Source organism: Hylobates moloch, unplaced genomic scaffold (genome assembly GCF_009828535.3).
Source record: "Hylobates moloch isolate HMO894 unplaced genomic scaffold, HMol_V3 SCAFFOLD_12, whole genome shotgun sequence".
In the NCBI taxonomy this organism is placed as follows: domain Eukaryota; kingdom Metazoa; phylum Chordata; class Mammalia; order Primates; family Hylobatidae; genus Hylobates; species Hylobates moloch.
The window spans coordinates 22,398,323-22,422,370 of NW_026652287.1; the positions used below are offsets into that span (position 1 = coordinate 22,398,323).

Genomic DNA, 24,048 nt, shown 5'->3' on the forward strand with positions numbered 1-24,048 from the left:
CACTCTCCTACTGTGTGCCAGGCATTGCTTTAGATTCTAATAATTCGCAACAAATGATCCTTGTCCTTGGGAAACTTAGAATCTAGTGAAATATTCATTCATTCTTTCATTCATTCACATATTCACTGTGTGCTCACGTGTTCTGGGGATACAGCAACAGAACACACAGGACCCTCAGATAAACGAATTACATTCCAGAGGGTAGAAGGGAAAGCAAGGGCAAAGGTCTTGAGGCAGCTGTGAGCATGGCTAGAGGCCAGTTAGCAAAAGGGACATGACACCATCTGTGTCCCCTCCCACTCTGATAGGGACACATAACATTTTCTCAATTTTTCCTAAAAGACTGTACAAAAAGTCTCTTCTTTCCAAACAGTTTGCCGCCCTAAATCCTTCCAGTATATTACTTGAGATCTGCATACCTCTGTTTCTCATTATGTGACTCCATTCTGGTTTCTTGCAGGTTTTTGTTTAAAGGAATGGTGGCGTTATTTATTTAAAACGGGCTTTAAAAGATACGGTTAAAACAAGGTAGAAAACCCTCACGTGGCCCACCTGCAATTCCTACTAACTTAACGTAGGTCCCGCGTCTGAGGAATCCTCCTAGGTCCTAAATCTTTGGCAGCCAAGTCAAAAGTGACTACGACTCCGGGACTATAATTCCCAGGAGACACTGCGTCCGCACCCTCTGCTCATGCTCAACCTTGGTGCCTGCATAAGGCAGCGAGCCCAAGGGGCGGGGCTTGGGAACTGAGCGGAGAATCGGGGCGGGGCTAGGGGCAGGGCCAGGGAGGGGGCGGTGCTGCCGGCGCCGCCCGGAACACGCTAGTGGAGCGGAAGATGGCGGCGGCAGCGGCCGCTGCAGCCGGGACTTCACTTGGGCTGAGGCGGAGGAGCCGCCGGTTCTGACCTCGCTCTGGCTCCGGTGCGCGCGGCTGAGCGTGTGCGAGGCCCCGCGCGTCGGGCAGGGGCGGCGGCGGCCACTGCGCGCCGCCCTGAGGAGCGCCCTAGCGGCGGCGCGACTGCGGCTGAGGAGAGAGCCGGCTCCGGGCCTCCGCGTCCTCCTGCTCCCCCGGCCCCCCGCCTCCTCGGGGGGGCGGCGGCGGCGATGTTCTCGGTCCTCTCGTACGGGCGGCTGGTGGCCCGCGCCGTGCTCGGCGGCCTCTCACAGACCGACCCCAGGGCCGGCGGCGGCGGCGGCGGCGACTACGGGCTGGTGACGGCCGGCTGCGGCTTCGGGAAGGACTTCCGTAAGGGCCTCCTCAAGAAGGGCGCGTGCTACGGAGACGACGCGTGCTTCGTGGCCCGGCACCGTTCCGCGGACGTGCTCGGTGAGTCCCCGATTCCCTCGCCCCAGCTTCGGATCCGCCTCCCGGGGACTCCCCGCGCGGGGCTTCCCCAGTTTCTCCCGGCGGCGAAAGGAGCCAGAGCGCTCACATGGAGGGAGCGCTTACTATGCGCCAGGCGCCGTGCCAAGCGCTCCGAGGCGCGTTTTCCGCTTCAACGACCCCCATTTTAGAGAGGAGGAAACTGAGGCGCACAGCGGTCAAGTCGTGTGCTCAAGGTCACAACCCGAGAGTGTGACTGGTCTGTCCGAGTCCAGAGCCACACACTCGGTCTCACTCGGCCGTGCCAGCCCTAGGCGACCTCGTCCCCTCCCTGGGCGACACCTGCAGGCTCCTAACCTCGTTCTGGTTCCTTCTCCGCGTGCCCCGGGGATCCCTGCCTCTTCGCGTGCTCCCGGCACCACAGCCCGGCCCAGGCTGCGGGATCGCCGGCAGACGGGCAGTCCTGAGCCCCCAGACAGCCCGGCCGTATTCTTTCGCCGCCTGGATCGTGACCAAATCTTCACCCTTTTCGGAGTCTGGCGGTGGGGGCTGCTGGCTTGGCGAAGAAACCCTCACAGCGTGTTCTCCCAAATTGATCTTGTCCACTTGGGGGTTGGCAGAGTCTCCTTGATCCAAAATAGAATGGTCGAGCCTACTTGTAGACTGCAGCCGAGAAAGCTTTGAGAATTGGTCACTGCCTTTTCAGGCCACAGGTGCTCCCTGAGGCCTATTCCAGTTATACCTTTGGCGGGTGGGAGACCACGGAGACAGCTGGCAGAAAGGGCTAAATATAGTTCACAAGAAGTCAGAAACTTTACCATAATGTACGCCTTAGGAGATTTTGTGTATGCTATGGGATATTGTGCCGTTAAAACTCTTTGAATGAATAAAGCACTCGCTTTGAAATTGAAGGACGTGTTGTCATTGAACTTGGGTTCAGATGTCACTTTGATTTCCCTTCCCAGGTGAGACTGTTTTTGGTTACTTTAAATTTCATATGCTGAGGCAGAGTTTGGCATTGGAACAAATGGTTGTGTAACTTTTTTATGACAGTAATTATTTTTTAATCTGATCTCAGAATAATTGCCTAGTATCTTTGGTTCTACCACATGTAGTGTTTGTGAACATGGGACTGGAAAGGTTGTTCTCAGTTTAATTTATGAAGGACCCTATTACCTGGGTTGAAGAAAAAGCATTTAATGTTTAGGCAACGCTATTGATATTAACGTGAGAGGTAGACTTAGAAAGATCCTGCATCTTGCAGATTGAAATTGTAAAAATCCACCCCGAAGTCAGCTGTCAGTGGCTATCTTTTCCCTGATGCATTTAGAAGTGCCTCACTCAATGAGCTTGTGACCTGTGCTGCGTTTTTTTTGTTTGTTTGTTTTGTTTTGTTTTTTTTCAGACGGAGTTTACCTCTGTCACTCAGGCCTGTTGAGTAGTTGGGACTATAGGCATGTGCCACCACGCCCAGCTAATTTTTGTATTTTTAGTAAAGATGGGGTTTCGCCATATTGGTCAGTCTGGTCTTGAACTCGACCTCGTGATCCGCCCACGTCAGCCTCCCAAAGTGCTGAGATTATAGGGGTGAGCCACCACGCGCAGCCCAGCATACAGATTTATAAGGTAAACCTTAGAGGCTCATTATCCCCTATTCTGTGTTATGAACACAACTTTAAAAAGCAACACAGGGGCCGGGCTCACACTTGTAATCCCAGTACTTTGGGTGGCCGAGGCGAACACTAGGCCGATCACGAGGTCAGGAGTTCGAGACCGGCCTGGCCAACACATCTCTACTAAAAATACAAAAATTAGGTGGGCATGGTGGTGGCGCCTATAATCCCAGCTACTAGGGAGGCTGAAGCAGGAGAATCGCTTAAACCGGGGAGGTGGAGGTTGCAGTGAGCCAAGATCGTGCCACTGCACTCCAGACTGGGCAACAGAGCAAGACACCATCTCAAAAAAAAATAAAAAATCTGTATGCAGCTTTTGTGAAAGATCCGTGACTTCATCGATGATTTGGGGAGTATTTAAATGTATCAAATTCTATATGGAAGCTTGATTTTAAAATTTTGGAAGGCTAGGCCGGGCGTGGTGGCTCATGCCTGTAATCCCAGCACTTTGGGAGGCGGAGGTGGGTGGATCACCTGAGGTCAGGAGTTCGAGACCAGCCTGGCCAACATGGCGAAACCCCGTCTCTACTAAAAATACAAAAATTAGCCAGGTGTGGTGGCACACACCTGTAATCCCAGCTACTAGGGAGGCTAAGGCAGGAGAATTGCTTGAACCTGGGAGATGGAGATTGCGGTGAGCCGAGATCACACCACTGCACTCCAGCCTGGGTAACACAGCAAGACTCCATCTCAAAAAATATATAATACAATACAATAAAATTTTGGAAGGCTACCTTCTTAATGGAGTGGGATATTTACAAGAATTGGGGGGATTTTGGTCAAACCCATTCTAAAAAAGTATAAACATAATTTCATGCCCTGACATCCTGGTGGAAATCCAGCGAACTTTGATGCTCAGCTTTGCCACTTAGTAGCTCTGTGATTTGTGGTCTTGGGCAGAGCCTCTCTTGAGTCTCCTTTTGTTTATCTGGACTAGGGAATAAAGGGAATGGACGACCTGACCCTTAGTGACTACAGCTTCTGACCATCATATCACATTTTCTTTTGTTTTCTTTTTTTTTGGTGGGTGGGGGGTGCGGGTATGGAGTTTCGCTCTTGTTGCCCAGGCTGGAGTGCAATGGCGCGATCTCGGCTCACTGCAACCTCCGCCTCCCAGGTTTAAGCGATTCCCCTGCCTCAGCCACCTGAGTAGCTGGGATTACAGGCACGCACCACCATGCCCGGCTAATTTTTGTATTTTTAGTACAAACGGGGTTTCATCATGTTGGCCAGGCTGGACTCGAACTCCTGACCTCAGGTGATCCACCAGCCTCGGCCTCCCAAAGTGCTGGGATTACAGGCGTGAACCACTGCGCCCAGCCCATATTTTCCTTTTGCTTTGAATATATGGCACCTTTTGTTCTGCACCTCAAATGACAGGTGTCATGGGCACCTTCGGTAGATTCCTGTTTTGTGTGTAGCACTGAACCAGTGGTTTTTAGCTTTCCTTGATTCACAACCCCTGAGGATCAGGACCCTGTGCACAGAGATAAAATTTTGCATAGGCTGTTAGGAACTTTGCTGACTCCATGACTCTTCTGATACCAGCTAGAGGTCCGTGCATATGAATCAGATCAAGAACCCAAGCTCTGTACCCTTGAAGGGAATGCCAGCAGACACAGTCAGATAGTGGTTGCTGATGTGACCAAAGGGTGGTTGTTAGCCATGTTTGACAAAGATGAAGAATGCACATATGCAAATGGTGGGGGATAGGGGCAGTGAAGGACAGGTTCTCCAGGACTGTCCTGTTGTGGAGGAGCTCTTCCGGACAGCAGTCTTGGGAGCCACCTGAAATAACTTCATGAGTTGGCCTCATTTGATCCTTGGCTGTCCTGAACCAGTTCATATGATGGTGACTTCTATTTTATTGATACCGTAAAAGGTGATGACTTTTTTTTTTTTTTTTTTTTTTGAGACAGAGTCTTGTTCTGCCACCCAGGCTGGAGTGCGGTGGCCCGATTTTGGCTCCCTGCAACCTCTGCCTCCCTGCAACCTCTGCCTCTCAGGTTCAAGCGATTCTTGTGCCTCAGCCTTCCAAGTAGCTGGGACTACAGGCATGTGTCAGTCACCTCACCAGGCTAATTGTTTGTATTTTTTTAGTAGAGACAAGGTTTCGCCATGTTGCCCAGGCTGGTGTCGAACTCCTGACCTCATGTCATCCACCTGCCTCAGCCTCCTAAAGTGCTAGGATTACAGGTGTGAGCCACGGTGTCCGGCTAAGGTGATGACTTTGAATGACTCTTTAATACTGCTGTCTACTCTAGAGGTTGGAGTTACAAACTGAATTACATTAAAAGGCTATGTTGAGTAATAATGTTTACGTTGAACTTAAGTGCTTTTGAACCTTTTGGTTCTGTAGATAATTAATTTTCTTTGAATTGACACCATATTTATTACTGAGTATCCGTGTAAGAGATTATTCACTGTGGTCATCTAGGACTCCTTGACTGGAGTGAAAGCTGTTTCTTTCTTTTTATATGAAAAAGAGAAAGCTCTTTTGTTTCTTTAATTTAAAATTGATCTGTCCTATTAGTCATGCAGTGACTAATAGTACTTGGTGCTTCACAACATTTTGTGTAGTCCCCACTGGATTTCTTTTCGGAAAAACCGACTGGTGGGTGTGGTGAGACATAGGAACCACTCCTATCATTCTCTAGAAAATTGACAAAGGTGCTTTCTCTTTACCAGGTCCAACAGGAGTAAACCAGTACTAGCGGGAGCCATGTACACTTTTCTTGTTCCTTCTTCCCTGTGGCTAATTCTGAGTTCTCTTATTACTCTATATGGCATGGCTTCCTAGGTGCACAAAAATATGAGAACTGCATGGTGTAATAACTGGGCTTCCCACAGCCTTACGCTACTTAACAATAGAATCAAAGACTGTTGAGAATTGTAACACTTAGAAACCTTGGAGTCTAGTTTTTTTCACCTCACCGATGAGAAAACAGGCCTCCAGAGAGTCAGATGACTTCCTCAAGGTTACTCTACTAGTTATTGGTGGAACTGAGTCTGACACCTATCTCAGACTCTCATCTGAGACTCCCTTTCCCAGCCCTCTCCCCGTTAGACTACTGGTCAAGTTTTCTTGATGATATATGTGAATTAAAAACCAGTCAGTCTCCTGATACTTTTGTCCTTCGAATGCTTTTCCTGGGTGTGTGTATGTGTGTGTGTTTATAACTTCTTTATTCACTCTGACTCATAACTGAAGTGCAACAAAAACTCCTCTGCATGCTAAACCACAGTTTAGAGAAACCACTTATTTTAAAAATGGCAGCCTGGTCTGTGCCATATAAATTTTGACCTCTGAATATTGAGTTGTAAAGTATTTGTTATGAAACTGTGGGATGTTTATTTAAGCTTGGTTAAACTTGAAACCTAAAAATGAAATTAAAATAATATCGTATCCCAGCCTTTGGATCTGATTTTGATCATGGTCAGGATTTTGAAGTGTTTTTGTGAGTAATGTCAGTCTTTTTTTTTTTTTTTTTTTGAGACGGAGTCTCGCTCTGTCGCCCAGGCTGGAGTGCAGTGGCGATCTCGGCTCACTGCAAGCTCCGCCTCCCGGGTTCACGCCATTCTCCTGCCTCAGCCTCTCCAAGTAGCTGGGACTACAGGCGCCTGCCAACACGCCCGGCTAATTTTTTTTTGTATTTTTAGTAGAGACGGGGTTTCACCGTGGTCTCGATCTCCTGACCTCGTGATCCGCCCGCCTCGGCCTCCCAAAGTGCTGGGATTACAAGCGTGAGCCACTTTTTTTTAAGTTCCAGGATACATGTGCAGGACATGCCATAATTTTCTTAAAGTCAGATTCCAGCTTCATCTACCTGTTGATAGCAAATATGACCTTGAGTGAATTTTTTTTTTTTTTTAGACAGAGTCTCGCCCTTGTGCCCAGGCTGGAGAGCAGTGGCGTGATCTTGGCACACTGCAACCTCTGCCTCCCGGGTTCAAACAATTCTTCTGCCTCAGCCTCCCAGGTAGCTGGGATTACAGGCACCCACCATTACACCTGGCTAATTTTTGTATTTTTAGTAGAGACAGGGTTTCACCATGTTGGCCAGGCTAGTCTCGAACTCCTGACCTCAGGTGATCCACCTGCCTTGGCCTCCCAAAGTGCTGGGATTACAGGCGTGAACCACGTGCCCAGCCCCTTGAGTGAATTTTTAAAAACTGATATGTATAATTCACATTCCATAGCATGTATCCTTTTAAAGTGTACAGTTCAGTAGTTTTTACATTCACAAAGTTGTACAGCCGCTGCCACTATCTAGTTCCAGAATGTTTTTCATCACCCCCCAAGAAACCCCCTATCCATTAGCAGTCACTCCCCATCTCCCTGGCAACAGAAAGCAGATTCTGTCTGTGGATTTGTGTTTTGAGACATTTCATACAAATGGATCGTGTAATATGTGGCCTTTCCCTTAGCATGTTTTCCCTTAGCATGTTTTCAGAGTTCATCCATGTTGGAGCATGTGTCAGTACTTCCTCCCTTGTTATGACTGAATAATGTTCCATTGTATGTATATACCACATTTTGTTGATCCATTCATTTGTTGGTGGCCATTGAGTTGTTTCCACTTTTGGCTATTGTGAATAGTGCTATGCACATTTGTGTGCAAGCTTTTGTATGGACATATGTTTTTAATTTGAGGGGATATATACCTAGGAGTAGAATTGCTGGGTCATATTGTAACCCTGTTTAACTTTGTGAGGAATATAGCTGTTTTTTTATGTAGCTATATAATATTAATATACATATAATTATTTTATATAAGGGAAAATACTTTAAAAATTGCAGCAATCAAATATATAAATTCTGAGATCAATCATTACTTTAAATATGCCTGATTTCATAATGAGCTGTGTGCTTCCAAGAGAAAATTGTGGAATATTAATAAGGAAGTATGAGTGGACTTAGTAAAAGAGCTATCTAGGACTAATGAAATAGCAGAGTTTAGGAAGCCACTGACTAGTGGCTTTCTGACTATTCTGAGTGTTCTTTGATTCTGTAATACATAAGATTACAGGGTTGATGGATAGAGGAGGTTTGCTGTTTGCTTTTTAAACTTCTGTTCCTTGATATTTTTCTCATTTTGCTATAAGGTACTTATTAAGGTACCTTTATTTTTGAAGTCATTTCCTCATTTATTATAGCTTCAGAGCTACTTTTCCTTTGTTCACAAATCTTTTGAGATTTTCTAGCTTAGTTTGAAATTTTCCTAACTTACAGTTTATCTCTCAATTTGTTAACAATCTCTGTAAAGGATTCTGGTTCAATCCTTTTGTAGTGCAAGCAATTGAATTTTAGAAGCATAACTGTTTACTTTTTATAAGTGCATTTTTTAAGGAGGTTTTAAATTGTAGCAGAAGGTAGATTACAGATGGAAGCTGTTGTGGAGGTTTTTTTTTTTTTTTTTTTTGAGGTGGGGTTGCTGGATGGGAGGAGGCAGTACCCTGAACTTTAGCACTGCTTTGTGAAACTGGGCAATACATAACCTGAATGGCTGCAACAGTATCCAAATGGAGTTTGTACTAGTGTGTGACACCAGAAGCACTACACCAGGTTAGAATGTGACCTACAACCGTGTCCTTTGAGTAGCTCAAATGCTAAAGTTAAGTTCAAGCTAAATGTCAAATTAATTTTATGTTCCCATGCCTTTTAGAGAGAGGTCTTGCCTGGGGCTTTAGGTTCAGAAGTTTTAGGAAAATGCCTTGCAGAAGTAAGTGAGCAGTATTTTATTTCTAAAGAAATTTGACTTTTCAAACTGGAAGTTTTAGTTTATGAAAAATAATGAGTTTGCCTTTCAAAATTAGTTGTTAACTTTTGGTCTCTTTTTAAGAAGTGATGTCCTGGATCCTAATTTTTGCTGTTAGTAATAAAATTTAGGAGTCTGTCTTGTTTGGGAGTTGTCATATACTTTAAATATCTGGTAGGGGCTGGGCACGCTGGGTCATGACCTATAATCCCAGAACTTTGGGAGGCCAAGGCAGGTGGATCACTTGAAGTCAGAAGTTCAAGACCAGCCTGGCCAATATGGCGAAACCCCGTCTCCACTAAAAGTTTAAAAAAAAAAAAAAAAAAAGCCGGGCATGGTGGCGAGCGCCTGTAATCCTAGCTACTAGGGAGGCTGAGACATGAGAATCACTTCAACCCAGGAAGCAGAGGTTGCAGTGACCCGAGATCGTGCCACTGCACTCCAGGCTGGATGACAGAGCCAGTCTCTGTCTCAAAATAATAATAATAATAATAATAATAATAATAATAATAATCTGATAGGGAGTTTTCTGTCTCCCTGAGAACTAAAATAATCTGTTTCCTAACAGTTCACAAAACTGCATATCATAAATCAAGACTTTTTGTAAAAGCTGACCTATTGCAGAGGGCATTAGGCTAACACACGACTTATTATTCATTTTAACTTGAGTTGACAACTGGCACAGCTCTTTCGATTTAGTTTAAAGTTTTTAAAGAAGAAAAGAGATGCTAAATGTTTTTGAATAAAATCTCTAACAGGAAAAATCCCCAACAGGATTGGGGATTGAGGATTGGGGAATGGGGAAGGACAGAAGCTTTTCTTTAAGGAATAAAAATGCTTCATTCTTTTTTTTTCTAAGCCAGTTGTTTGATATCTAACACAAAACATGATTCTCCCATCCTTCTAGTGCTTTATATAGTGCCTTAGAAGTTGCAAAGCATTTTTATGTTTTACCTTATTTAATCTTTGTAACTACGAAGCTGCTGCTCTTATCTCCACTTAATCTGAATCTGTTTCCTCATCTATAAAATTGACACATCAAATAAGGGTGGTATAGTTAGTATTATATTGGGACTTGAACCTAGGTCTCTTGCTTGCATGTCTAATGCTTTTAATTTTTTTTTTTTTTTTCATTATTGTAGAGACAGAGTCTCTCTGTGTTGCCCGGGCTGGTGTCAAATTCCTGGGCTCCAGCAAATCCTCCCACCTCAGCTTCCCAGAGTGCTGGGATTTAAGGCATGAACCACGTGCCCAGCCTGTGTAGTGCCTTTATTTATTTATTTATTTATTTAGAGACAGAGTTTTATTCTTATTGCCCAGGCTGGAATACAATGGCGCAATCTCGGCTCACCGCAACCTCCACCTCCCAGGTTCAAGCGATTCTCCTGCCTCAGCCTCCCGAGTAGCTGGAATTACAGGCATGTGCCACCACACCTGACTAATTTTGTATTTTTAGTAGAGACAGGGTTTCTCCATGTTGGTCAAGCTGATCTTGAACTCCCAATCTCAAGTAATCTGCCCTCCTCGGCCTCCCAAAGTGCTGGGATTACAGGTGTGAGCCACCGTGCCTGGCCTGTGTAGTGCTGTTTAGTGCTTATAAAAGTAACACATCTTCAGAAAAGTACTATATAAAACACCTATAAATCATAACTCAGCTATAGTAAGCGATAGTCATTGTGGTTCCCTCTAGCCTTTGTGTATATAATTGTATACATGTTATTAAATAACATAGAATACACATTGGATTAATATGCATTCTACTCTGTAAAGCTTTTAAAAAGTTTCAACAGTATGCAAATGGAGTTTGTAATAGTGTGTGACTCCAGAAGCATGCTGGAGTGCATGTTTCCATACTGGTAAGCATAACTGCATCATATTCTCCTGCATGTATAGCCCATCAGTTACTAAACCAGTCCTTTATTTGTAGTTATTTAGGTTGTTTCCAATTTTCTGTTATAAATAACACTAGAATGAGTATCTCTTTACTCTGAATATTTCCTCAGGGTAAATTCCTTGAAGAGGAGTTCCTGGGTCAAAGCCTATGAGCATTTGCAAGGCCTTTGATATAAAGATGACCGTAGGGCCGGGCGTGGTGGCTCACGCCTATAATCCCAACACTTTGGGAGGCCAAAGTAGGCGGATCACTTGAGGTCAGGAGTTTGAGAGCAGCCTGGCCAACATGGTGAAACCTTGTCTCTACTGAAAATACAAAAATTAGCTGGGCGTAGTGGCGGGCGCCGGTAATCCCAGCTACTCGGGAGATTGAGGCAGGAGAATTGCTTGAACCCGGGAGGCGGATGTTGCGGTGAGCCGAGATCACGCCACTGCACTTCAGCCTGGGCGACAGAGTGAGACTCGTCTCAAAAAAAAAAAAAAAAAAAATTTAAAAAGATTACAATAGGTCCTCCAGAAAGGTTATATATTACTTTCCCAACTGTGGTGAAATTGCTATCAGCAAGCTTATTGTTGATCTTGAGTCTGTCTCACTTAAGAATTTATAAATTTACTAGGTTCCCGAATAGTTGTTTTTGAGGTGAATAAGTTCTAGAATGGATTGAATTGTTGGTATGAATCCTAAGGACTACAAAATGACTGCAAAAACTTTGCCAGAGACTACGAAAGTGACTTCCTACAAAGAGTGCTTTCTGCTGAAGGGCCCAGTACTATTTTTACTTGGCGAATTCCAACACACTTTTGCACTGTTCTCGTATTCATTAACAGAGTATTTTGAAGAGAAAGGGAATTTATTTCTTTTTGGACTATGTACGTTGTTATCTTTGTCTTTTTTTTTTTTTTTTTTTTGAGACGGAGTCTCACTCTGTCACCCAGGCGGGAGTGCAATGGCGTGGTCTTGGCTCACTGCAACCTCCACCTCCCGGGTTCAAGCGATTCTCCTGCCTCAGCCTCCCTAGTAGCTGGAACTACAGGCACATGCCACCACACCCAGCTAATTTTTGTATTTTTAGTAGAGATGGGGTTTCACTATGTTGGCCAGGCTGGTCTTGAACTCCTGACCTCGTGATCCGCCCACCTTGGCCTCCTAAACTTCTGAGATTACAGAAGTTGTGAGGTGAGCCACTGCGCCCAGCCATGTTGTTATCTTTCAAGGATGCTGTTATCTAGCAAGTTTTTTGACTTACCAAAATTAGTTTATGCTGTCATTTGAGGTAAATGCAAAAGGTTGGCTGGGCTGAATGAGGCAAACAAAAAGTGCTTCCGTTTTCATATCTGCTATGTTTGAATAGCAGTTTGGGGCAAGAAAATAAGATTTAAGCTATTTCCATAAGAGCTAGAAAACTGTTTATGGCCTCTAGGTTGACCACTAATTGGTGATGGAATCATTAGTGTTTCTGTGAAATGAGAAAGTCTAAATAAGGATGCCTTATGTATGCATTGTTCTTAGAAATCCATTTCTCTTGGTTTTGAGAGGCCATTTTGATCCTGTCATTTTTTTCTTATTACGATACACAATTCACCAAACAATCAATGGTCTTTGAATAACAAGGTTAGTATGTTTTGTGGATGCCTGATACTGTTTAGTATGAAACCCTATATAGGCTATGTTTTTTCCTGTACATACATACATACCTGTGATAAAGTTTAATTTATAAATTAGGCATAGTTAGAGGTGAGCAGCAATAATTACTGTACAATTCTATACATGAGTATTTATAGATCATTTGACTTCTGTGAAGTCAATTAATACTAATTTATAACCATCTTGTTTGTTGTTGTTGTTCCAGGATCTCGTGCTTGGCCATCATCTTTTATTCTATTAGGATTTCAAATTGAAAAGTGGTTGAGGTGTTTGTTAGTGGCTTTAAGAAAAACTTTGCCAACATTTTAGTTAGGTGTTTAAAACTAAAGTGAAAGGACAAGAAGGGGCAGTGTTTCCACTTTCTAAATCATTATTGAGACTTCACTGGAAATATACATGTGGCAGTGCAATAAGGACAAGAGATAAATTGGGAAGCCAGAAATGGAGGCTTTGTTTCAAAACTAGTTCATGCAGTAAATGTAATATTGTATGTGAAATGCAAAGTATAGCCCTATTTGTTTTGTTTTCTTTTCCTAAGTGAATGAAGACAGGATAGCCTTATTTGTTAGCCTTTGTTTATAAAGTTTCTTAAACTGGCTCTTTTTTTCCAGCAGTGTGACTTAAAAGTCCTACAGTCTTGGATCCGAGAAAGGGACTCTAGAGAGACTGTGTCTTCCTGCCCCTCATTTGACAGATGAGGAAACTAAAGCTTAGAGAAACAATTTGACCAGTGTATTAGGTCCAGTTAGTGGCAAAGAAAGTTGGGAGCAGTGTTATCTCCAGACTTTTCTTTAATGCTCTTTCCATCAGCTCAGCCCTCTCTTTCTCTTTTTTTATTTTTATTTATTTTTATTTTTTATTTTTTGAGACGGAGTCTCACTCTGTCGCCCAGGCTGGAGTGCAGTGGTGTGATCTCCGCTCACTTCAACCTCTGCCTCATGAGTTCAAGCAATTCTTCTTCCTTAGCCTTCCGTGTAGCTGGGATTACAGGCGCCTGCCACCATGCCCAGCTAATTTTTGTATTTTTAGTAGAGATGGGGGTTTCACCATGTTGGCCAGGCTGGTCTTGAACTCCTGACCTCAAGTGATCTGTCCACCTTGGCCACCCAAAGTGCTGGGATTACAGGTGTGAGCCACTGCGCCTGGTTTTTTTTTGGGGGGGGGGGGGGGAGGGGGGACAGGGTCTTGCTCTGTTGCCCAGGCTGGAGTGCAATAGCTATTCTCTACACAGGTGCGGTTGTAGTGCACTGCAGCCTCGACCTACTGGACTGAAGCCATCCTTCTGCTTCAGCCTCTCAAGTAGTTGAGACTACAGGCTTGAGCCACCTTGCCTGGCAGCCTTCTCTTTGAATGGCCTGTTAGAGGAACATCTTGTAGCGAGTTCTGACCCAGGGAATGACACCTTGTGAAATGCTAGGATCCATTACTAGGTTCAATCCCTTTGGAGTTTTTGGCTGAAAGTTTGTATACCAGATATTGGTGTTCTAACTTTTCAGTGTGGTCAGCTGAATTCATTGTTTATTGGTTGCTTCCTATTAGTCCCTGACAGGTGTTTTAAAGACCAATGAACAAAACAGACTTCAACCCTGATGTTTCGTAGTCCTGTGGGGAAGGCAAACATGCACAGGACTGGTGTGAAAGAATACGCATGAGGGCGGGCGCGGTGGCTCACGCCTGTAATCCCAGCACTTTGGGAGGCCGAGGCAGGCGGATCACGAGGTCAAGAGATCGAGACCATCCTGGCTAACATGGTGAAACCCCATCTCTACTAAAAATACAAAAAATTAGCCGGACGTGGTGGCAGGCACCTGTAGTCCCAGCTACTCGGGAGGCTGAGGCAGGAGAATGGCGTGAACCAGGGAGGCGGAGCTTGCAGTGAGCCGAGATCGCGGCACTGCACTCCAGCCTGGGTGACAGAGCGAGACTCCGTCTCAAAATACAACAACAACAACAACAAAAAACGCATGAGGTTGTAGGGGCACAACATCAAGCCCTAAGAGATGGATTTTTCAGTAAGCTGAGGCAAATGAGAAGAATGGGAATACTCCAGATTGAGGGCTCAGCAAAGGCAAAGTAGATCCCCAAAACTACAGCTGTTTCATGGCTGGTAGGGTCGGCATAGGGGGCAATGTTGAGAATTGATGTTAGAAAATAGACTGAGACTAAATTGTCATGTTAAGGAATTGGGTGGTTTTTTTTGTTTGTTTGGTTTGGTTTGTTTTTTGGGGGGTAGGTCGGGAGGAAGCTATAGAAGAGGTCTTTGCTTTTGAAGAGGCAGCACATTCAAATGGTACAGAATTTAAAAGGTGTTCAGAATTCAAGAGTGCATGGTGAAGTCTCACCACCCTTGTCTCCAAGCTACAAAGTCCTCTCAAGAGGCAACACAGCAACTAGTTTCTGTGTATCCTACTAAAGAATATTTCACATATACAAGCAGATAAATATATATTACATGGAAGGTATTTGACTAGAGGAGTAACATGGACATTGCAGTGTTGTAAAAAACAAATCGATACAGAGGGTGTAATGGGAGAACAGGAGGCAAAAGACCAGTTACGAAGCTACTGAAATAGTAGCTAGAAAGGGCTTTACCTAGGGCAGTGGGAAGCAGTTGAGCTTCAGACTCATTGTAGACTTGGTGATAATTGGTCAGAGGATGAAAGAGAAAGAGGAGTGGAAATTGAATTAGAGGTTTTGCACTTGGAAGATGCCTTAAGGTTTCTAAGCCTGGAAGTATGTATGGGTAGCTGGGCTGCCATTAATTAGGGCAGGAAATGCAAAAGGAAGGATTAAGTTTGGGAACAGAAAATGGGATTGCTTGGTACAAGAGGCATTTTACAGGCAGAACCATCAGGCTTGTGGAGTGCTTCCATCCAGCTGGACCATTGATTCTCATTAGAATCGCCTGTGCTGAGAGGCCTAGGCCCACCCTGGCCACACCGATTCAGGGAGTAGGGCTGGGGTTCTATAGGTAATCTCATTGTGCGGCAAGGGTGGGGAATCATTGGGCCAGGTACTAGGCCAGCCAGTGGGGATGAAACAATGGTTAGCTGTGTGAGACTCAGCCCTTTGGAGGCTCACAATATACAGGGAAAGAAAAGAGAAGAGAAGATTGCTATAAAGGCACTGGTATTGTAGTGATGAAGAAAATGGTTAGGCCCACGTATGTATTCCTCATAGTTTTAGGATTTCCCATGTAAAATGAGAAATCTTTGAGTTGGAATCCTGACACAGGAGGCAGCAGGCTCTGAAGAAGTATTTGCTAAATAAGGTTACTTCAGAGTCCTTCTAGGGAAAATATTCTTTTCAAAGTGCAGGTAAATCCTTTTTTCCTTGTTATTTTTGGAGACAAATATATGTTTATTAGTACTTGAAAATGTTACTGTTGAATGTTTAATGGAATATTGAATGGTGGTGGATGTGTGACTGAAAGAGCTGAATGGACTACTTACCTTTTATGCATTATCTCTGAGTGGGCATTGTCTTTTGGTTGTGACTACAGACTAGTGTTTGTAGAGCTGGCAGCCTACAAACATGGGTCAAAGACTCTTTTTTCTGATTGCTGCCGTCTAGGCTGGTCTGTTTGCTGCTCGCCGGCCCTTCTTAAAGATAGGCATAACTCTCGCTTGCTGAATGTTGGCTGTGAGCGGAGCACTGGTAGGTGTTCTGAACAGGTTATCCTCGTTCCTCACACCGGCCCTGTGAAATCGAGGATACGACTCCATTCACAGGTGAAGCTACTGAAGCTCAGAGCTGCCCAAGGCCATGCTTAGCACATCTTGTTCTGGGGCTGGAGTTTGAACCCAGATCTGCCTCCAGAGCCTGTGTCCTTGCTCAGTATCCCACACTGCCTTTCCAGTTAGAAAAGATTATTTTAGATTTTCTTTTAGGGAGGTGATTTTGGCTGATTGTGAATTCTACTTAGTTATTAGCTATTACTTTTGTTTTAATTAAGGGGTTTTGCTTAACTGTTAACTATTAGTTAAAACAAAAGCTTAACAAGCCTTGTTGAGTTTGGTAGCCTCAGGCCAACCTTTCCTTCCAGGGACCTCCTAAATGCCGTAAGCTCTGCACCGCATTGTTTGCGCTGATTAATGGTGAGAGGTTCCTGGCATGAGTGTAATAGACATTTACCTGGAGGTCAAGTTTCCCTGCTCTTAGAACTCTCACCTGCTATGACTTGTACTTTATTCATGTAAGTCAGAATCCTAGGGAATTGCTCAAAATGCCTGTCTCGTCAGCCTCCTCTCCTACAACTCATTTTCTTTTATCCTTCAAGGCTCATTTCAGACACTTCTTCATTAATCCTTTTGATTCCTTCAGCTATGCATAATCTGACCTTCTTTGCTTTTGTTTTTATTGGTGCATATTTTGCTTTATTATAGTCACGTATCTTGAATCTCCCTAAACTGTCCTCCGCAACCAAAATCACTTCATTTTAAGTTCCCATATGCAGGAAATATTTTATTACATATAAATCTTTAGCTCCCTTTCACCATAGTGTCTTGCATACAGTAAATGTCCAATAGAATGTGTTGAATAGTTTTAAATGTAAGTATAGAATGTAGTTTTTACCTGATTTACATAAATAGTTCTTGTCATCCTTCCCATAAAGGTAACATTACTCATTGCTAAAAAATTGGAAAGTACGGGCCAGGCGGGGTGGATCACAAGGTCAGGAGTTCAAGACCAGCTTGGCCAAGATGGTGAAACCCCGTCTCTACTAAAAATACAAAAATTAGCCCAGCATGGTGGTAGGCGCCTGTAATCCCAGCTACTCAGGAGGCTGAGGCAGAGAATCGCTTGAACCTGGGAGGCGGAGGTTGCAGTGAGCCAAGTTCGTGCCACTGCACTCCAGCCTGGGCGACAGAGCGAGACTCCGTCTCAAAAACAAAATAAAACAAAGTATGAAAAAGAAAAAAAAAAGTACTCATTGTCCTACTACTCAAAGATCATTACTTAGTTGAACAATGTATAGAGTAAAAAATATAGGCCAGGCATGGTGGCCCACGCCTGTAATCCCAGCACTTTGGGAGGTTGAGGCAGGTGGATCACCTGAGGTCAGAAGTTTGAGACCAGCCTGGCCGACATGGTGATACCCCATCTCTACTAAAAGTACAAAAAATTAACCAGGCATGGTGACGGGTGCCTGTAATCCCAGCTACTCAGGAGGCTGAGGCAGGAGAATCTCCTAAACCCGGGAGGTGGAGGTTGCAGATTGCGCCATCGCACTCCATCCTGGATGACAAAAGTGAAACTCTGTCTCAAAAAAAAAAAAAAATATATATATATACACACACACACACACACACACACACACACACACACACACACACACACATATATAATTAGTGTTCAGAAATTAAGAGACAGTTCTCCACTTGGCAGGCTATTCAAAGGAATGATGTTCTCATTTAAAGGAAAAAAAAAGTTACATTTGTGCCAGGCCGCATGTGACTATAGACCTCTCTCAGAGGGTGCCTATTTTAGTCAAGGCCAGCCCTTATTTTTATAGAGGGTGAAGAAAGCAGTGGGTAAATAGTATCTTCTTTGGGGTTAGGTCAAGGATATATGGCTTGTCATAAATATCAGGTTGATAAGAATTCTAGATCTGATCTTGTAAATTGTAAACAGAAGGAAAATCTTCTCCCCAGCCTGAAGGGCCAGTACAAGTAGGCACATATCAGATAGCTGGCCTTTAATTGCTTGTTACTTCCTTACTTAATTTTTGAATTATTTGGTATTATGTGACATTTTCTAACACCTGAAAACAAACTGAAGCCACAGCTTTAATAGAGGCTCTTACTTCTGTAACGTAATTAGTGCCCTGCCTCTTCTGTTCATAACTTACAATAACTATGACCTCCCAGATGATTTGTTTGTTGCCTCCTCCTGTCCAGAAACATTGCTAACAGCATTTGGCATTTGAGGAAGATACTGTTGCAGGCCAGAAAGGAGTGAAGTGACCTTTTCAGTAACTTAACCTTCAACTCTGCAGTTTGTGGAAGGCAGGCCAGTGATTCATGCCAAGTCTGTAAGTTGCACAAGTTCCCCAAGCCGCAGTTGAGCCAGAATAGATAATTCCACATTAAGTATTGGTATTTAAACAGAATCATTGAAGTTAAAGGAAGAACATTTTTATTTTTAAAAGGTTGACTTTAAGTTTCTTTGCCTTCACACAATTGTTTCCTAATCCTCATGTCAGCACTTTTCACTGCTTTTTAAGACAAGGCAACTGCCCAGAATAGTCTGGAAATTATCTTCTCTAGTTAATGAAGTATTCTAGACATAGGTGTAAGTGAATGTGGAGGCTCATTAATTTGATTAATTCTTAAGTAGTCTCATAACTACTAAGCTAGCAAGGAATAGCTAACTATTTTGTTTGGAATTCTCAAACACAAAATGAACCACTTACTCCAGCTTTGATTTTGTTGTTTGAGTTTTGCCTATAGTTTCCATTTTCACACTTTTTTTTTTTTTTTTTTGAGACAGATTTTCGCTCGTTGTCCAGGCTGATGTGCAATGACGCAATCTCGGCTAACCACAACCTCCGCCTCCCAGGTTCAAGCAATTCTACTGCATCAGTCTCCTGAGTAGCTGGGATTACAGGCATGTGCTACCACACCTGGCTAATTTTTATTTTTAATAGAAATGGGGTTTCACCATGTTGGCCAGGCTGGTCTTGAACTCCTGACCTCAGGTGATCCACCTGCCTTGGCCTCCCAAAGTGCTGGGATTACAGGCATAAGCCACCTCACGTGGCCATTTTCACACATTTCATTACAAGGTTGAACCTTTCTGGACAGAAAGGTTGAGCTTCATTACCTTCACCTTTGAATTAACTTCTGCTTAGAGATCTTGTTCTTGACGTACTCTTGATCTCGGGAGAATCAAAAGACACAGATTTCATTGTGATTAATGTGGAATGGAAACTTCTTTTTTCTTCTTCTTCTTTTTTTTTTTTTTTTTTTTTTTTTGAGATGGAGTCTCACTCATTCTGTCGCCCAGGCTGGAGTGCAATGGCGCAATCTTTGCTTACTGCAATCTCTGCCTCCCGGGTTCAGGCAATTCTGTCTCAGCCTCCCAAGTAGCTGAGACTACAGGTGCCTACCACCAAGTCCAGCTAATGTTTGTATTTTTAGTAGAGACAGGGTTTTGCCATGTTGGCCAGGCTGGTCTCGAACTCCTGACCTCAGGTGATCCACCCGCGTCGACCTCCCAAAGTGCTGGGATTATAGGCATGAGCCACCGCGCCTGGCCAGAAACATCTTTCTTCTTTTTTTTTTCTCTCTTTTCTTTTTTGAGACAAAGTCTCGCTTTGTCACCCAGGCTGGAGTGCAGTGGCTCAATCACAGCTCACTGCAACCTCTGCTTCCTGGGTTCAAGCGATTCTCCTGCCTCAATTACCCAACTAGCTGGTATTACAGGCATGCGCCACCATACCTGGGTCATTTTTGTATTTTTAGTAGAGATGAAGTTTCACCATGTTAGCCAGGCTGGTCTCAAACTCTTGACCTCAAGTGATCTGCTCACCTCAGTCTCCCAAAGTGCTGGGATTATAGGTGAAATTTTGCAAAGGAGTTTTCATTGTTTTAAACAGAAGTGCAGATAATCTTTTAATTTTATCTATGAAAGGATTTTTAGTCAAAAGCAATGGATTTTCTGTATAACTTGACAGAATATATTTGCTGAATATATTTTTTCAGTAATCCTGCTTTTCATTCATTTTGGATTTTTTTTTTTTTTTTTTTTTTTTTTTTTATCTGTTGCCCAGGCTGGAGTGCAGTGGTGCGATCTCGGCTCCCTGTGCAACCTCTGCCTGCTGGGTTCAAACGATTGTCCTGCTTCAGCCTTCCGAGTAGCTGGGACTACAGGCATGTGCCACTAGGCCTGGCTAATTTTTTTCATTTTTAAAATAGAGATAGTGTCTCGCTCTTTCACCCAGGTTGTATTGCAGTAGCACAGTGATAGCTCACTGCAGCCTCAATGTCCTGGCTCAAGCGACTCTCCCCTTGGGATAATTATTTGCAGATACAACATTTCACAGTCCTGAATCACAGGGGAGTGTTTTTTGTTTTGTTGGGGGTTTTTTTGAGGCGGGTCTTGCTGTGTCACCCAGGCTCGAGTACAGTGGCACGATCACAGCTCCCAGGCTCAAGTGATCGTTCTACCCCTGTCCCCCAAGCAGCTCGGACCACAGGCGTGTGCCACCATGCCTGGCTAATTTTTTGTATTTTTAGTAGAGATGGAGGTTTTACTATGTTGCCCAGGTTGCTCTCGAACTCCTGAGCTTAAGTGATACACCCACCTCATGCCTGGGATTACAGGCATGAGCCACTGCACCCTGTCAGGAGCGTTCTTAAATGCCCAAATAGTTGAGGTTTAAGAAATGTTGATATAGGCTGGATGCAGTGGCTCATGCCTGTAATCCCAGAACTTTGGGAGCCCAAGGCTGTGTCGGAGGGGCAATCACTTGAGGTCAGGAGTTTGAGACCAGCCTGGCCAACATGGCGAAACCCCATGTCTGTACTACAGATAGAAAAATTAGCCAAGCATGGTGGTCGGTGCCTGTAATACCAGCTACTTGGGAGGCTGAGGCAGGAGAGTCACTTGAACCTGGGAGGTGAAGGTTGCAGTGAGCTGAGATTGTGCCACTGCACTCCAGCCTGGGCCACAGAGTGAGACTCCATCTCAAAAAAGAAAGAAAGAAAAAAAAAAAGAAATGTTGATATAAATGTGATCTGTTCCATTGGATAGGAAATTGAGTTTCTACTCTGATCTCATTTTTTTTCTAGTTATAGTGCTTCATGCTGTGATGTCTTTAGACAAATGAGGTTGGCTCTGAGAACACTATAGTCTTTGAAAAGCCTCAGCATCTGAAAAGATGGCTGTCGTACTGCAATAAATATTGCTTAGCCCCCTTTCTCATTAGATGGCCCCTTACTGCAGAAAGTCTGTAAAAGCAGATACCCTTATTCCTTAGAGTGCAGAGGGTCTCCTGATACTTCTATTATGCAACTCTGGTGATCCTGCCAGATTCTTACTCAGTTTCTCCTCTAGAGTTTCAATTCACTATCAAGTACCCATCCTAGTAGGCAGGAGATGTGTTTCACTGATGGAAAGACAATCCATGTAGAGCCAATATGGTTCTTTGGAATGCAAGGCTTGATGTAAGATGCCTTGAGATCATCAAAGATGCAAGGAATAAAGCTATTACCTTTGGATAGTACTTAATATTTGAAATTCTGCCAGAGTGTACATTAAATACATTTTTGGACAAAATCAAATTGCTTTTCTTCATTGATGCTTATATTAAAATTGAAATTTAGTATTTATTCTCTAGGCATCGCTTTCTTCTAGAAAACGTTTGCTTTGTAGGTAACTGCATGTCAGTCTGAAGATGAGTGCAGTAGGAGGGGTTTAAAATAATTGCAACCTCATGCTGATGGCTGTTAATGGAGGACAGTACTGGAGAGGCTCGTGCTGATTTTGACTAGTTCAGAAGTCTTTCTTATAGTGAGCCTTTTGCAGTTACACAGTTAGGTGACTGTGTAATTGGGAAGATAGGATTTTTTTTTTTTTTTTTTTTTTTAAGACGGAGTCTTGCTCTGTCGCCCAGGCTGGAGTGCAGTGGCGCGATCTCGGCTCATTGCAAGCTCCGCCTCCCGGGTTCACGCCATTCTCCTGCCTCAGCCTCCCGAGTAGCTGGGACTACAGGCGCCCGCCACAGCGCCCTGCTAATTTTTTTTGTATTTTTAGTAGAGACGGGGTTTCACCGTGGTCGCGATCTCATGACCTCGTGATCCACCCGCCTCGGCCTCCCAAAGTGCTGGGATTACAGGCGTGAGCCACTGCGCCCGGCTGGGAAGATAGGATTTTTAAGATAGCTATCATTTGGTTATAACTACCTTTTTTTTTTTTTTTTTTTTTTGAGACAGGGTCTCGCTCTGTCACTCAGGCTGAAGTGCAGGTAGTGTGATCACAGCTCATTGCAGCATTGACCTCCTGGACTCAAGCAGTCCTCCCACCCTCAGCCTCCTGTTTAGCCAGAACTACAGGTGTGTGCCACCATCCCTGGCTGATTTTTAAATTTTTTTGTAGAGACGGGTTTTGCTCTGTTGCCCAGGCTGGTCTCGAACCCCTTGGCTCAAACAATCCTCCTACCTCAGCCTCCCAATATGCTGGGATTACAGGTATGAGCTGCCATGCCTGGTCATAACTACCGTTTTACATGGTTATACCATTTTGGCAAAGACAAAAACATGTTAATTAGAAAAATGAAAATTGCTTAAGAATTTTCTTCTTGGCTGGGTTCAGTGGCCCATTCCTATAATTCTAGCATTTTCGGAGGCCGAAGCAGGAGGATCACTTGAGCCTAGGAGTTCAAGACCACCCTGGGCAACATGGCGAGGATCCATCCCTACAAAAAATAAATAGCTGGGTATGGTGGCACATGCCTGTAGTCCCAGATATTCGGGAGGCTGAAATGGGAGAATCTCTTGAGCTCAGGAGTTCGAGGCTGCAGTGAGCTATTACTGCACCAGTGCATTCCAGTCTGGGTGACAGAGTGAGACCTCATTTTTTTTTTTTTCCCTGAGGCTGTCTTGCTCTGTCTCCCAGGCTCGAGTGCAGTGATGCAATCTTGGCTCAGTGCAACCTCCACCTCCCAGGTTCAAGTGTTCCTCCTGCCTCAGCATCCCAAGAAGCTGGGATTACAGGCACGCACCACCACGCCCAGCTAATTTTTGTATTTTTAGTAGAGATGGGGTTTCACCATGTTGGACAGGCTGGTCTTGAACTCCTGACCTCAAGTGATCTGCCCACCTCAGCCTCCCAAAGTGCTGGGATTACAGGCGTGAACCACCATGCTGGGCCCGAGACCCCATTTCTTTAAAAAAAAAAAAAAAAAAAAATTTTTTTTTCTTCTTATAAACACTTAATGATGGCAGACACCCAGAATTACTCTTTTTGCTTCCCTTTATAACTCTTAACTGTAGAAACCAGGCATGGTGATTTGTGCTTGTAATCCCAGCACTTTGGGAGACTGAGGCAGGAGGATCACTTGAGCCCAGGAGTTTGAGACCAGCCTGGGCAACATAATGAGACCACATCTCTACAAAAAATTTTTTTAAAAAAATGAGTTGTGTGTGTTGGTGCATTCCTGTAGTCATAGCTACTCTGGAGGCTGAAGTGGGAGGATCCCTTGAGCCCAGGAGTTCGAAGTTACAGTGAGCTGTGTTTGCACCACTGCACTCCAGCCTGGGTGACAGAGCAGGATGCTGTTAAAAAAAGAAAAAGAGAAAAAACATCAGTCTGTGGAAAACCTAATAAAATACTTTGTAAAAACATAAATACTGTAACTATTTTCTAATTGCTCATTTTGCTTCAGAAAACTGACATTTCCATTGAAAAGATAAAACTAGGCTGGGCACAGTGGTTCACGCCTGTAATCCCAGCACTTTGGGAGGCTGAGGCCGGCGGATCATGAGGTCAGGAGTTTGAGAACATCCTGGCCAACACGGTGAAACCCCGTCTCTACTAAAAATACAAAAAATTAGCCGAGCGTGGTAGCTACTGGGGAGGCTGAGGCAGGAGAATCACTTGAACCTAGGAAGTGGAGGTTGCAGTGAGCCAATATCGCACCACTGCACTCCAGCCTGGGCGACAGAGTGAGACTCCGTCTCTAAAAACAAAAACAAACAACACTAAAGGATTTTTCTGTGCCCTATGGTCTCTTCTCAATCTTTTGCTCA

The 24,048-nt window shown here is 44.2% G+C and overlaps 1 protein-coding gene across 2 annotated transcripts in view; it reads left to right on the plus strand.

The window, feature by feature from the left end:
- The first annotated feature begins 820 nt into the window (after window positions 1–820).
- PPTC7 (protein phosphatase targeting COQ7) overlaps window positions 821–24,048 on the plus strand; it is a 51,844-nt gene continuing 28,616 nt past the window's right edge. Inside the window, exon 1 of one of the 2 annotated variants that reach the window (XM_032168700.2) lies at window positions 821–1,328. In XM_032168700.2, coding sequence (XP_032024591.1) covers window positions 1,106–1,328 — 223 coding nt within the window. In that variant the 5' untranslated portion in view covers window positions 821–1,105. The remainder of the gene's footprint in view (window positions 1,329–24,048) is intronic. The other variant, XM_058424638.1, reaches the window with a different exon arrangement.